This window comes from Embiotoca jacksoni, unplaced genomic scaffold, assembly GCF_022577435.1.
Source record: "Embiotoca jacksoni isolate LCO1_2020_lvr unplaced genomic scaffold, fEmbJac1.0.p SCAF_39, whole genome shotgun sequence".
Classification (NCBI taxonomy): domain Eukaryota; kingdom Metazoa; phylum Chordata; class Actinopteri; family Embiotocidae; genus Embiotoca; species Embiotoca jacksoni.
The window spans coordinates 57,119-71,745 of NW_027185391.1; the positions used below are offsets into that span (position 1 = coordinate 57,119).

General features: G+C 41.4%; 1 protein-coding gene across 1 annotated transcript; it reads left to right on the top strand.

Annotated features, from left to right (window-relative positions):
* The first annotated feature begins 5,519 nt into the window (after positions 1–5,519).
* LOC138208576 (galectin-9-like) lies at positions 5,520–14,126 on the top strand. Its single transcript, XM_069166555.1, has 8 exons — positions 5,520–5,673; positions 8,524–8,612; positions 9,320–9,524; positions 10,179–10,298; positions 10,408–10,602; positions 10,898–10,986; positions 12,567–12,723; positions 13,824–14,126. Exons 1-8 carry the CDS (start codon positions 5,638–5,640, stop codon positions 13,968–13,970), a joined length of 1,038 nt encoding a protein of 345 aa, XP_069022656.1. The 5' UTR covers positions 5,520–5,637; the 3' UTR covers positions 13,971–14,126.
* The last annotated feature ends 501 nt before the right edge of the window (positions 14,127–14,627 follow it).

A 14,627-nucleotide genomic window follows, 5' to 3' on the forward strand; every position in this document is an offset into this window, starting at 1 on the left:
GTCACCGTGACCTTGACCTTTGACCCCCAAAATATAATAAATTCATCCTTGAGATCAAGTTAATGTTTCTGCCAAGTCTAGTTATGGTGCAAAACACGAAAAAAATAAGAAGAGAAAAATACAACTAACGCAAAACATGGGTGGTGTACAAATAACATGATAGAGTACATATATTTTAGATATACATACATACTACATATATTAGCCTATGTAGCTTACTACAGTGTAAATATACAAAGTAAACACAGTATCTGTAATGTGCAGGGTAATACTACAAATAGCCTGCTAATAACTAATGTGATGAGTAGGTGGGGCTGCGGGAGGAGCTGTAGGTGGGGCTGTGGGTGGAGCTGTAGTGGGGCTGTGGGTGGAGCTGCGGGTTGGGTTGTTGTTGGGTTTCTCTGTATGATATTGTAAAGTTCTGTTTTAAGGACTTTAATGTGTTCAGTGCTATGAAATAACCTGAGTTATTAAACTCAGGTTGATTAAATATTGTGGCAACAATTCCCACATAAACTAGGAGGGAAAAAACTCCTCTTTAAGGGAGAAAAACCTCCAACAGAGGGAAGAAAAACTCCCTTTAGCAGGAAGAAACCTCCGACAGAACCAGGATCAGAGGTGGGCGGAGCATCTGTTAACAGAACCAGGATCAGAGGTGGGCGGAACATCTATTAACAGAACCACGATCAGAGATGGGCGGAGCATCTGTTAACAGAACCAGGATCAGAGGTGGGCGGAGCATCTGTTAACAGAACCAGGATCAGAGGTGGGCGGAACATCTATTAACAGAACCACGATCAGAGATGGGCAGAGCATCTGTTAACAGAACCAGGATCAGAGGTGGGCGGAGCATCTGTTAACAGAACCAGACTCAGAGGTGGGCGGCCATCTGCCTCGACCGGTTGGGGTGAGAGGAGAGCAGAGAGAGAAAAGGACAGCATAGAGATAGAAGAGAAGAACTGTTGGTGGAGACAACAAGCGCAGAGCAGAGACATGCAGCTCCATGACGGGACATCTGGAAAAGAAAGAACAGAAACTACACGAGCGAAGGAACTGAATGGAGACAACAGATAATAAGAAGAAACTATGGGAGAGAAGAAGATGGTGAGGTATGAGTCAGTTAAAGAGTAGGAGGAAAGAAAAGAAGCTCAGCATGTAACGAGGTCCCCCAGCAGCCTCGGCCTATTACAGCATAACTAAGGGTTGGTTCAGGTCTACCATGGATTATATGGTTCTATAAGATCTCTAAGATATGATGGGGCCTGGTCATGTAGAGCTTTATAAGTCATCAAGAGAATTTTAAATTCTATTCTTGATTTCACAGGAAGCCAGTGAAGAGAAGCTAAAACTGGAGAAATATGATCTCTCTTGCTAAATCCCGTCAGTACTCTTGCTGCAGCATTTTGGATCAGCTGCAGGTTTTTAATGAGTAATTTGGACATCCTAACAACAAGGAATTACAATAATCTAGTCTAGAAGTAACAAACACATGAATGAGTTTGTCTGCGTCTGTCAAGAGTCCAGTTTTTTCCTCCGTTTTGCCCCCGATCACCTCTCCTCCTGTGTCCCCTGTCTTTGTCTGTGGCCACGCTCCTCACCTCCCGTGGCCACGCCCCTCACCGGTCCCAGCAGATGCAGCCACTCACCCCTGATCACCACCTGCAGGTGTGCTGCATCTCCCTGATCACCTCCCCGGACTATATGTACCCTGCCCCTGCACAACTCTGGTTGTCGGTTCATTTTTGTTAGCCACCTGTCCGTCTGCTCTCCGTCAGCTCTCCGTCAGTCCTGTTCCTGTTCCTGTTCCCGTTCCTCCGGCCTCTGTTCCTCCTGCGGATATTCCCCATCAAAATCATCAGTCGGTGGAGTTGCCCTCCCGGCTCGGAAGATTGTTGACGCCGTCCCTTCCGCTGGTCTGCCGGCTGCCCTGTTACCCGTGTCCCCCTGGAGCTGCCGGTCGAGTTGCCCTCCCGACTGGAAGTAAGTGGACACGCTCGGTGCCCCCTTTTGGTTCGTTGTTTTTTGTTTGTTTTTGGACAATAAAGACTGTATTTTTGGAACTTGAAACCTCGAGTCTATGAGCTTGCGTTTGGGTCCTGGAAAAACACCCACCACATAACAGCGTCACACTGAGGAAGGATTTTCCTGATTTTATGAATATTACGTAGATGAAAGAAGGCAGTTCTGGAGATTTGCTTTATATGGTGGCTAAAGGACAAATCCTCATCAAAGATGACTCCAAGGTTCCTCACAGTTTTGCTGGAGGCCAAGACAACATCATCCAGAGTAACTAAGTGATTACAGAAAGAGTTTCTGAGGTGTTTAGGACCAAGTACAATAACTTCCGTTTTGTCTGAATTTAGAAGCAGGACGTTTTTGGTCATCCAGGCATTTATGTCTTTTAGACAGGCTTCAAGTTTTACTAACTGATTAGTTTCATCTGGTTTTATAGAAAGATATAGTTGAGTGTCATCTGCATAACAATGGAAGTTGATGCTCTGCTTCCTGATGACATCTCCTAATGGAAGCATGTAAAAAGTATTGGGCCTAACACTGAGCCTTGTGGAACTCCATAACTAACTCTTGTTTGTCTAGAAGACTCATTGTTGACATGGACAAACTGGAATCTATCTGATAAGTAGGATTTGAACCAGTCTAATGCAGTTAATTTAATCCTCGTAACATCTTCTAATCTCTGGAATAAGATCGTATGATCAATCGTATCAAAAGCAGCACTGAGGTCCAGAAGAACAAGTACAGAGACGAGTCCATTATCTGAGGCTAATAAAAGGTCGTTAGTAACTTTCACCAGAGCTGTTTCTGTGCTATGATGAACTCTAAAGACTGAACATCTTCAAACAGATCATTTCTTTATAAATGACCAAAAAGTTGATTTGAAACAACTTTTTCAAGGATTTTAGAAATAAACGTCAGGTTGTAAATTGGTCTGTAGTTTCCTAAAACAGCTGATCAAGAGTCGTCTTTTTAAGTAAAGGTTTAATTACAGCCACTTTAAAAGCCTGCGGTGCATAGCCGGTTACAATAGATAGGTTGATCTGATCTAATATGGAATTATTAATTAAAGGGAAGACTTCCTTAAAAAGTTTAGTTGGGATGAGATCTAACAGACAGCTAGAGGATCCAGATGAAGAAATAATTCTAGTTAACTCAGAGAGCTCAACAGGAGAGAAATGTTCCAAGTTTACATCTGGTCCTACAGTTGCTTTCAGGGCTGCTGTGGTTAACATCACATCAGTGATGGTGTCAGGAAGGGTCGGCCCGATTCTCTCCCTGATAGTAAGAAGAAATCTGCTGTGACCTTTTGTAACCTCTGTAATCGAAAGCGAAAAAAATTCCCCCTGTGGGATTAATAAAGTATTATAGCAGTTATGAGCATGACCTACGTATGTACCAGATAACCGGGTCTGCTCCTCTGCCAGTGACAGTCAGTCTCATGATTTATACAGCTTAATTAATCCATTACTTCCTCTACATTCACCACAAAGTCACAATTAACGTCTCATTTTTCAAATTTGTTGTCGTCCTGCCCTGTCCTGCAGCACCGTACCGTGGTGGAAGAAAAAGTACTTAGAGCTACATAAAAGTACCAATACCACAATAACAAAACTTGAATTTCAAAGTAAAAGTCTTCCACTTTACTTAAGTTTAAATACATTATTAAAGTCATCAAAGTGGACTTCAAGAAACAAAAGTAAAAGCACTCATGATGCAAATGACATCAATGATGATGCTAAAATAAAACTCAGACCACGTGATTGTGTTGGATTCATATCATACATATTCTCTAGAGTTTAAACAAAAACGTAAGAAATCGTAATATCTATTCACAATCCTTGCAAAATCAACTTTTCCTAAAAGCAGCAGTTCATATGAACTGAATGAAGTATGATGATGGTGTTGATGGGTGAGAGAAGCACATGGTTCTTGATTACTGGACTATTATTTCACTGACATTTTAAACATTTAGCATTGTCATGGTAGACTTTATCTTCATAGGCTACATGATAGTGTTAATAGTATAATCTATGTTTAACATTTCATACACCCATCATACCTATAAAATATTATATAAAATATAGTAATCGCTGTGTCGTAATGGCAGTTGAGTAAAAACGAATAGAAATATATATATAGAAAATATAAATACTGAAGTAAACTTATGAAGAAGAAAACAAGAAGAAGTAGAAAAAGTTTTATCTATTAGATAAGATAAAATATAATTTGATTCCACAAAAAACAATCAGTCATCTACGGCCTGGAGTCCTCTTCCATTCAAATGAATTCAGACAATTAGATTTATCACAGTGGAACAATTCCTGAGACAGTAAAAGGACATGTAAAAGGACACATAAAAGACATGTAAAAGGACACGTAAAAGACATGTAAAAGGACATATAGAAGACATGTAAAAGGAAAGCATTGGAGCCAGTGACACCAATAGACTTAACAAACTAGTTAAGAAGGCCAGCTCCATCATTGGCTGCAAACTGGACAGTCTGGAAAAGGTGGTGGAGAGGAGGACGCTGAGGAAACTATTATCCATATTGGATAATCCTGACCACCCTCTCCACCTGCTGCAGGGACAGAGGAGGACGTTCTCCAAAAGACTCCTCCAGCTCCGCTGTCACAAGAACAGATACAGGAGATCATTCCAGATACAGGAGATCATTGATACAGGAGATCATTCCAGATACAGGAGATCATTCCAGATACAGGAGATCATTCCTGCCCATTGCAATAAGACTGTACAATAACTCACCTCTGGCAAAATCCATCACACAGCAATAACACCGTTGGTTGTCTGTTTTCTAGTTTGTTTAAAACGTTTCACTATTGTTTAGTTAGTTTTAATTTAATTTAATTATTCTATTTTATTTTATTCTATTTTATTGTATATATTGTGCATTTTTATATTTAATATTTTACTGTTATTTTATTGCTTTATTGTACCTATAATGCTGCTGTAGCGAAAAAAATTCCCCTTGTCAGATTAATAAAGTATCTATCTATCTATCTATCTATCTATCTAAAAGGACATGTAAAAGACACGTAAAAGGACACGTAGAAGACATGTAAAAGGACACGTAAAAGACACGTAAAAGACATGTAAAAGGACACGTAGAAGACATGTAAAAGGAAACGTAAAAGGACACGTAAAAGACATGTAAAAGACATGTAAAACGAGATATAAGACAAGACGTGATGGACACAGTGGCCACCAGATGGAGACATTGAATAACAATATAATATCAGAGATGTCTTCTGGAGGAGCATAATGGTTCTCCATCTTATACTTCATCCTGTCTTTAAACCAGCAGCTGCTCCAGAGGCTCAGAGGCACAGCGGCAGGAGAGCAGGTGTCTGGCGGATCAGTGTTCCTGTGGTTGGAACAGCTCCGATGATTCAAAAGTGGATAAACCAGAAAGAGATGAGCTGTTGCCAGTGTGACTTTAAATAATCTCCGTCCATAAACTGACATATCTCTAAGTCCCGCCCACTCTGAAGAAATCGAAACTTAAGTGTGGAAAAGACAAGTTAAATTGTGAATTGTCCCGTTTAGTCTGAGAGTCTCTAGTTTCCAGCCTGTAGCTCTGCTCCTCTGCTCCTCTGCTCAGGATGGCGTTTCACCAGCAGTCTCCGTTCGTCAACCCCGTAAGTCACTTCAACTTGTTTCCTGAGAACCGGTAGGACGAGTGTCGGTGGTAAACCGGACGGGTGTCCGGTAGGCCCGTTACACCGGAACTGCTGCCGAACTACATTAGAAATTCTGTGGATTTAAGAGTGTTTGCAGGAGGACAAAACGTGTCTTTAACGCATCATAAATATCTTCTCCTGTTCAGTTCAGAAACACTTATTTCAGAACTATGTCAGCCTCAGTGGATCTTTGTAAACACTCCTGCTGGCTGCATCCTAACTCTTTCTACGCTGCAGGAAGTTATTTTAGTGTTTCTTCCACTAACATGAGACAGCATTAAAATCATATTTCTAACACTTGAAATAAAATAAATCTGTAATTTAAAACTTGAGCTAACCATGAAATGATCTCGACTGGAAACATCCCTCACAGTTTCATTAGTTTTGGACTTGAGACTAGTTTTCACTCACTTATTCTCTTTATTGAATCACAAAAGCTTGTGATTGTTAATCAGGTTCTTTGGTGGTTAATGGTCCTGTAACGGCTTCCCTGATGGTTCCTCCCTCCAGGCTCCACTTTAGCACTACGTAGCATTAATTAAACCCCGTTGTTCTTGTTGGACTTGGGCTCCTGCTAGTACAAAGCCAATATGTGTCAGCCCCCAGTCCTGGTGTTCTTTAATGAGGCAATAGGAGAAGATGTCAGGCTTCAAGATATTTATTTAACAGCAGCAGAATAATCAGTTTACAGAGCTCTGGGTCCAGACTATGTTTCCCTGACCGCAACAAAGTATGTGTCAGTTCACGAAGTCTGACTGACTGTCTCTCCCTGACCCAGTCTTTTTGTAGTAAAAAACACAGTGCCATCTGCAGTTGAGCTGTCCTCTGTTGATTTGTTGAGGGGGGTTGTCTTTAGCAGCTTGGTCCTGTTTTATGACTCAGAAGAGATAAGAAAAATAGGAGGTGAAACTAACGGTTGTAAATCAACCGTTCCATACCGTACCCGGTGTCCTTGTTGTTTTGCACAGCAGTATGCTGACCACATCAGTATCGCTGACCTATAGATAGGCACAGCCTGTTGCATACGCCTGAGGAGTAATAATTGATTAATATGAGATTGCATATAAGAAATATAATATGGCATACATATATTGTATTATTGTAAGCAAAGACTAGCATATAATAGCACAGTCTCCCTTGGATCTACAACACCAACTGTACCAGGACCAGTTAGGCTTTAAGTTGGAACATTACTCACGTACTCATAGAACTGGAGTTACGTCCAATAACCACTATTTCTATATCATATGAGCTGCGCCCTCTGATTGGCTTCGGAGATGACAGCATGACATCTGTCTTATAGGAGGACATCACATCTTGAATTTGTGGCCACATGAATAAGTTATTTTTTACTGAACTGTCAAATGGATTAAACTGGACTTCCTCTGCCTACATATGAAATCTCATCATCTCATCGCCGTCCACAAACTGCCACTCACATCTTGAAAACCAGCTCAGTGCCTCTGGTTTCCTTTAATGGCTCAGTAGAGCTTGACGGGTCCTCGATGTGTCATGTGATATCCCTCAGGTCTGCCTTAACAGACATGTCTACATTTCTACACGCTTACATAAACAACACATTACTATGACTCACAAAACCTGTTTTTGAGGTGGCCCTCATGAGGTGGCCCTCACATTCATCCACTTACCTCCCATCAGCTCAACATATTTCTGAATGCTCTCTTCACTCACCCGATGACGGGTAATATTAACCCTTCGCATCGGACTTTTCTGAATAGAAAAGAGAAATAGAACCCAGAACTTGAACCCAGAGAGGAAACACAGTGCTAAAGAGGAGAAAGGAGGATTTGTTCCTGTGATAGCTCCTGTAATGATGAACGCTAATCTCCGAGCAGCAGCCTGAACCTGTTGGTACGTCGCAGGTGTCCGATGACTGACAGCCTGGAGAGGAAGCTCACACACCATCATACTTCATCAGCCCTCTCATGCACAGCTTATGAAAGACCACGTTGTTGCAGACAGTTTAAAGACAGATGCAGTTCCACACATGTTTGACACTGTGCATGAAGCCCTGTAAAAGGTTTTGTTCAAACTTGGTGACGGGGCCTTTTTATCCAGTTAAAATGGAGGTTTTCCTGCCATTTTCTTGTTTGGTAGCTAAAACAATAATGTAATATAGTGTCATGCCATAAATCAATGGTGTGTAGTCTGTTTCATTCATTTGTCTCCTTGGTTCCTGGTGCCATAAATCAAAACTTAATCCATTTAAAGACCCTCAAAAGCTACTTGAGGGGTTTTCAGAAAATACAAGTTGAAGTAATGTTATGAAGCAAACCTACAAGTGATTGGACCGAACTGTTGGTGTCATTGAGAGATGGGAAGGAAGATCAAGACCAATCTGTGTCCAAACAATCTGCGAGGTAATACAACAAATGATGCTCGATATGATCTCAAACATGGACTCCAAACGTCCAACTATTACTGTAAGCCTGAACAAGATAGAGTTTCCACTCTGGGAGACCAAGTCTCCGAGCTTGAACAGAGTTAGAATCGATGAGGACGATGAACAGCACGGGATCCAAACGGCAAGAACCGAAGTGGAGCTTCATTTCTGCCCCTGAGAAAGTCGAGGGCAAACACATCCTCGGTTTGATGAATCATCCTGCAGCTTCTTGGCGAGGAGAATTTTCTAGTTTGGTAATAAATAGTAATATTATTCAAGCTTTGTGCTGCATGTAGGAACCATGTTAGTGTAATCTTCCCAAGCTAACCATCCATCAACAGACTGGGGACTCAAGATATCATACAGTCAGCAGGTATTTACATGTTGAGCCTCGTCTTCTTTAGAGGATCCCGTTCACCGGATCGATCCACGGCGGTCTGCAGGAGGGAAAGTCCATCAGCATCATCGGACGAGTCCTGGCTGGAGCCGACAGGTCAGACGGTCTCTGTGTCGGAAAATACGCTTTATGTTCTTCGTGAAATCATCTGGAATATTCTGCCCATGTGTTACAGTGTGTAGATCATCTCAGAGGTGATGACATCTGTTCATAAGTCTTATTAACAATACTGAATATTGTTGTTATGTTTTTGTTGTTAGTATTTTGTTTCATTGTCGTGTTGCATTAAGCGATTCTTTGTGTCTTTACAGTCTGAGTCTATCTGGACGTTCACCAGCTGATCACACAAACTTGCAGCTACGTGTTAATGTTTCCTCCCTATTGTAAAAAGGACCTACGTCACCCCGATGTTTCCCACAAGGCCGCTCTCCAAAAGAGCTTATTTATAGCGTTCCAGACATGGAACAGTTGGAGGGTTTTCTCCCCCCGCTGCTGTCTGTCCACCATGAGCTGCAGCTCATCTCAAACCAGCCGGTAACCACCCGCTAACCCGTTAGCTGGCTCCATATCAACTACGTTAGCGCTTGGAGTGGTTGTGCTGTTAGCATGGAGTTCAGCACCACGTGTCCACCCGCTGCTATTTACTCCACAGACTGCTGGAACAACACTTGATTTCTGTCATGTCTTCATCTTTATATGAAGTCTTTGATGGAGGCCATGAGATCAAACCCTCAGCAAGGAGCTTCTCATCAGAGGTCAAACTCCAGATTGTTGTCAGGAAAATAACTCTCCTGTGTCTCCAGGTTCCATGTGAACCTCCAGTGTGGTTCCAGCGCCGGAGCGAACATCGCGCTCCACTTCAACCCTCGCTGTGAGACTTGCTCCTACGTGGTCGTCAACAGCTTTCAGCACGGCAGCTGGAGCTCTGAGGAGAGGAAGCACGACTCCCCGTTCACCCCCGGATCCTCCTTCAGCCTGCTCATCACCGTCTGCCGGGACTCCTACCAGGTACCAGAGTACTCCACAGAGTAATCAGGGTACTGATCCACAGAGTAATCAGAGTACTGATCTACTGAGTTATCAGAGTACTGATCCACAGAGTAATCAGAGTACTGATCTACTGAGTTATCAGAGTACTGATCCACAGAGTAATCAGAGTACTGATCTACTGAGTTATCAGAGTACTGATCCACAGAGTAATCAGAGTACTGATCTACTGAGTTATCAGAATACTGATCCACAGAGTAATCAGAGTACTGATCTACTGAGTTATCAGAGTACTGATCCACAGAGTAATCAGAGTACTGATCTACTGAGTTATCAGAGTACTGATCCACAGAGTAATCAGAGTACTGATCTACTGAGTTATCAGAATACTGATCCACAGAGTAATCAGGGTACTGATCCACTGAGTAATCAGAGTACTGATCTACTGAGTAATCAGAGTACTGATCCACAGAGTAATCTCTATCAGAGTACTTTAATGGAAACTTTCCAGTTTCATCTCAGCTCATTTTTACAACAGATTCGTTTTACTTTTGTCTGCATTAAAGTTTGATTTGATTTTTAGATTTCTTTGGTTTTAATGTCACTAAAATAGATTTTAAATATTTCAAAATGTTTGTCTGAGACACAGATATAAATAATACTGTTTCTTCTCAGCTGAATGTGAACAGCTGCCACTTCATGGAGTTCCGCCATCGTCTCCCGTTCCAGCAGGTGGACACCATCTCTGTCGGAGGGAAGGTGGAGGTTTCCTCCATCGCCTTCCAGAGCTCTGTGGTGAGGACTTGTGCTGCTTTCAATGTCTGTCCGTCTTCTTCGGACCAACAGTCCTCACAAACATACAGTTTGTATGAACAGACTGACAGAAAGCTAAATCTGATTTTAGATGGCGTTTCCTGCTCAGCCTGCCTTCCCCTCCCAGGCTGTCTTCCCCTCCCAGGCTGTCTTCCCCTCCCTGGCTGTCTTCCCCTCCCAGGCTGCTTTCCCCCCCCAGCCTGCCTTCCCTTCATGTCCGTCGTTTCCCCCTCAGCCGGGCTTTCCTGGATTCCCGGTGCAGCCTGGATTTCCTCCTGCCGTGCCGGTGAGTGTCCGACTGGGAGGAGTTACAGTTTTCACCTCAGCTCTTTAGTTTTAAAGGGCCAGTTCACACTAATTCAGGAGAAACAGACATGTTTTACTGAGTAGTTCTGGTTTCATTTGTCCAGGTCCAGTTGAAGTGGATCAGCTTGTAGATAGTACAGGTGTCAGTAATGTAGGTTGGTTTGTCATCTTATTAGTGAATACACAGTAGTTTAGTCACTCCTGAACGGATCAGAACCGTTGTGTACTGTGTACCGGTCTATTGATGTCATTAATAGTTCCTGTTGTGTCTGTAGGCGGTTCCATACAGGAGCTCCATCAGTGGTGGACTGAGACCCGGCAGAACCATCACAATCCAGGGGACGGTCCACCCCAATGCCACAGGGTCTGTCACACAAATCTAACAACACACTGTTTGAAAACATTTATTATGAATCCATTTCTCTCCTCATGTTTCATCTATGTAATTATTAGTGCAACATTGATAATGTTGAGCTTGTATAAAGTTTATTAAAGTAACTATTCCTTTGCACTGATAAACTGTCACATTAAATGAATTCAGTCACAGTGCAGAAAGATGAATCAGTGACTTCATCTGTGGTTACTGGATGTTATGTAGCTCCATGATTGGTTTATATTCATGTTAATAATTCATCTTCAGCACTTATTACTCAACTGAACAGAATAAAACCAACCTTCAAAGTACTGGTGCAGCTTTATGGAGAAAAACATCAAACACAATCCTGTGACTGTCAGTCTTTGAATGTACAGAATGATGAAGAAATGACAGTGAGTTTTTAATATGGTTTTTAAATGGATGTTTTTATGTTCAATACTGATCCATTGTGTCAAAGTTTAAAGAAAGAGTCCCGTTAACCTGATAGACTCTGTGTTTGAAGAAAAGATGAAGTCATATGAGATCTGACATCTGGACTCAGCATGATGATTTTATAATTCTGCTCCCAATGAGGAAGTCATAACAGTTTCAGTTTGAGTATCATGAGAACTATGTTCACAGTAAATAACCTCATACTCATCATCAGCTGCAGGTTATGAACTGTCACACTTCCCCTTCAGCTGCAGCGTGTGGAGTTATGAAGCAAATCAGATGTGCTGCACAGAGTTTTAGGGAACACATAATGTATGATATCAAATGATATGATATCAAATGATACGACTCTGATGCTCTGTATGTGAGCCTCATTAACCTCAGTAGATATAGACCTGGTTTATTTTCAGCCTCCATCTTTCTGTGGAAATTCCTTCTGATGTTACGCCACAGTTCAACATGATGACCAGAGAAGGAAGTCCAGAAACATCATGTGTACATTAAAGAGATTTTAGTCACCACACATGGAAGATGTTTGAATAAACCCGACTTACTGTTCTGAATATCATCGCGTTTCTGTCTCCTCAGGATTGTGATGTAAATCAAAGGATGAAACTTATTCTGTGTCCAGTTCATTAAAGTGAGACAAAGTGACAATAAATACAACAACAGGATACAAAGTTACATTTTGTTAATTAAATATCATTTATATACATAATTGATACTGTCGTTAACCTGGCTGAGTGGCCAATCAGTGAGCAGGACTGCTGCATGGAGTCTTTTTATGATTTTATGATCAATGTTATGAAGTATGTTGTATGTTAATTAGCTGGATTTAATGAGGCTAAGTGGAGAATCTATTACAGCACATATAATTAAAAGATCATTTCCATCTGATCGGAGCCACTGGAGAAAGATATCAGTCAGTTGGAATGAAATCAAACATAATACTTTGAGATCAATCATTATTACACTCATCAGCAACATGAGAGGATGCCCTCAGATTTCATTAAATCAAGAATTCTGAATATGAACATGAAGAAAAGTCTATTTAAAAAGTTCCTTTAAATTGGTGCGGTTCACTTTTAAAGATTTATGAAAGCATTGATGTTTTGTCGTGTTGTGTCTCGTTTCAGGTTTGTTGTGAACCTCAGCCATCAGTCTGGCATCGCTCTGCACTACAACCCTCGCTTCAACGAGAACACTGTGGTCCGAAACACCAAGCAGTGGGATCAGTGGGGCTCCGAGCAGCGAGGTGGAGGGATGCCCTTCCGCTGCGGGAAGCCTTTCACGGTACTGTCAACACCTCACTGACTGCACACACTGACCGTTGGAAGGTGGAGCGTAGGTGGAGCGAGGGTGGGGTGTGGGTGGGGCGACGGTGGGGCGTGGGTGGAGCGTCGGCGGAGTGACGGCGGGTCGTGGGTGGAGCGAAGGTGGAGCAATATTTGCGGGAGTTTGTTATTTTTTTTTATTCCCGTGATTTGTGCGCAAAACCTGTCGTCTGCAGAATCTGAGCTGGAAGTATTAAAACATAAAGTAAATCTTTTCAAACAAAATTTTAATAACAAATAATCTGCATACAGTCAGTAAAACTTTCCTCTCATCTTTTCACCAAAACAAACTAAACAAAATGTGTTCTTCACATTAAAATGATGATTAAATGTTTGTGATCAAAGGAAGTGATTCCATATTACTGGATGTTAAATGAGTTTTCTCCACACGTCCAGTTGTCAGAGACGTCTCTTTGTTTGTTTCATCCAGCAGGTCTATGTGTTGAATGAACATGAATTAAACAGCATCTAAAGCTCTTATTTTGACAGCTGATGTAGTCCTTGTTTCTATATTCCAGTCACAGACGCTCTGTTCTGGAAACATACGCAGCTTTTAGGACCTTTTAGGAGCTTTTATCTCCACGGTTCTCTAAATTCAATAAATACATAAAACAAGATGAGAACTAAAATATTTCTGTGATGTGCAGCAGGATTATTATCACAGGAAGTGATTACACATTTATTGTTTCATCAGGTAGTGATTAAAAAAAAATATCTAATTTTTCTTTCTCAACTTGCAATTTTTTTCCAATTCACACAATTTTACACACAAAACTCACTCAATCTCAAATATCCACAAATTACATTGACATTTATGAGAAAATCTGTCACAAAATCAAAACATTTTTATCACAACAATCACAAAAACACATCTGGAGGGACTGTTTCTACATTAAGATCATTTTAAAGATCACTTCCCCTCCTGAGCCTCATATCTTACACACTGAATGCGGGACCTCGGTGCCTCCTAGTGGTAGAAATTAAAAACACACTGTAGATTGCTGCCATCAGTCAGAGTCTTTAATGAGCTGATTGTAAAACGATCTTTATTTCTTCCAGCTGACCATCTGTTGTGAGAAACGCTCCTTCAGACTTGTGGCCAACGGGATGCAGACGGAGAACTACACCCACCGCTTCACCCCCCTGCAGAACATCACGTCCCTGGAGGTGGACGGGGACATCAGCCTGACCTCGGTGATGGTGTAGAGGTCCCATCTGATCACAACAACCACACAACAGCTTCTGCATTTTTAACGAAGTCATGCTAATCAATTTCTTTCATTGTGTTCTGGTTGTTAACTATTTACCTTCAGTTTTGTCAAACAAAATCAATCATTCTCATAATAAACGTGTAATCTACAATATGTGCAGATGAATCTTTTCTTACTGGGACGTCTGTTTGTGTACTGAAGATAATAACTACATGTTAAACAAACTATAAACAGTCTTTAAATGACTTTTTATTTTCCTCGTATCCTGAATATGAACACATCTATGCTGGTTACTATGAGAACGAACCTGTAGCTGAGGCGCATGGGAATGTTTTAACGAGCATTAACCATTTAATTAAATGACATTTAGACCTGGTGAAGGTGTTCCAGGAAGTTGATTACAACAACAATTACTTATATTAAAGGTTTCATATTAAAGATCTTATGAACTCAACAACATTAACAGTTTCCTTGGGAACATAAAGATATCACAAGATAAGACAAAAGCAACTGATTACAAACAAATTAAAACTTTATCCAGATGATCTAAACTGTTTGGTTGAGAGATGAAAGTCGCCACAGTAACTAAACCAGGAGGTGAAAAGATTTAATGATATAATTACAGCCTGCCCTGTTCCTGTCTGATCATCCA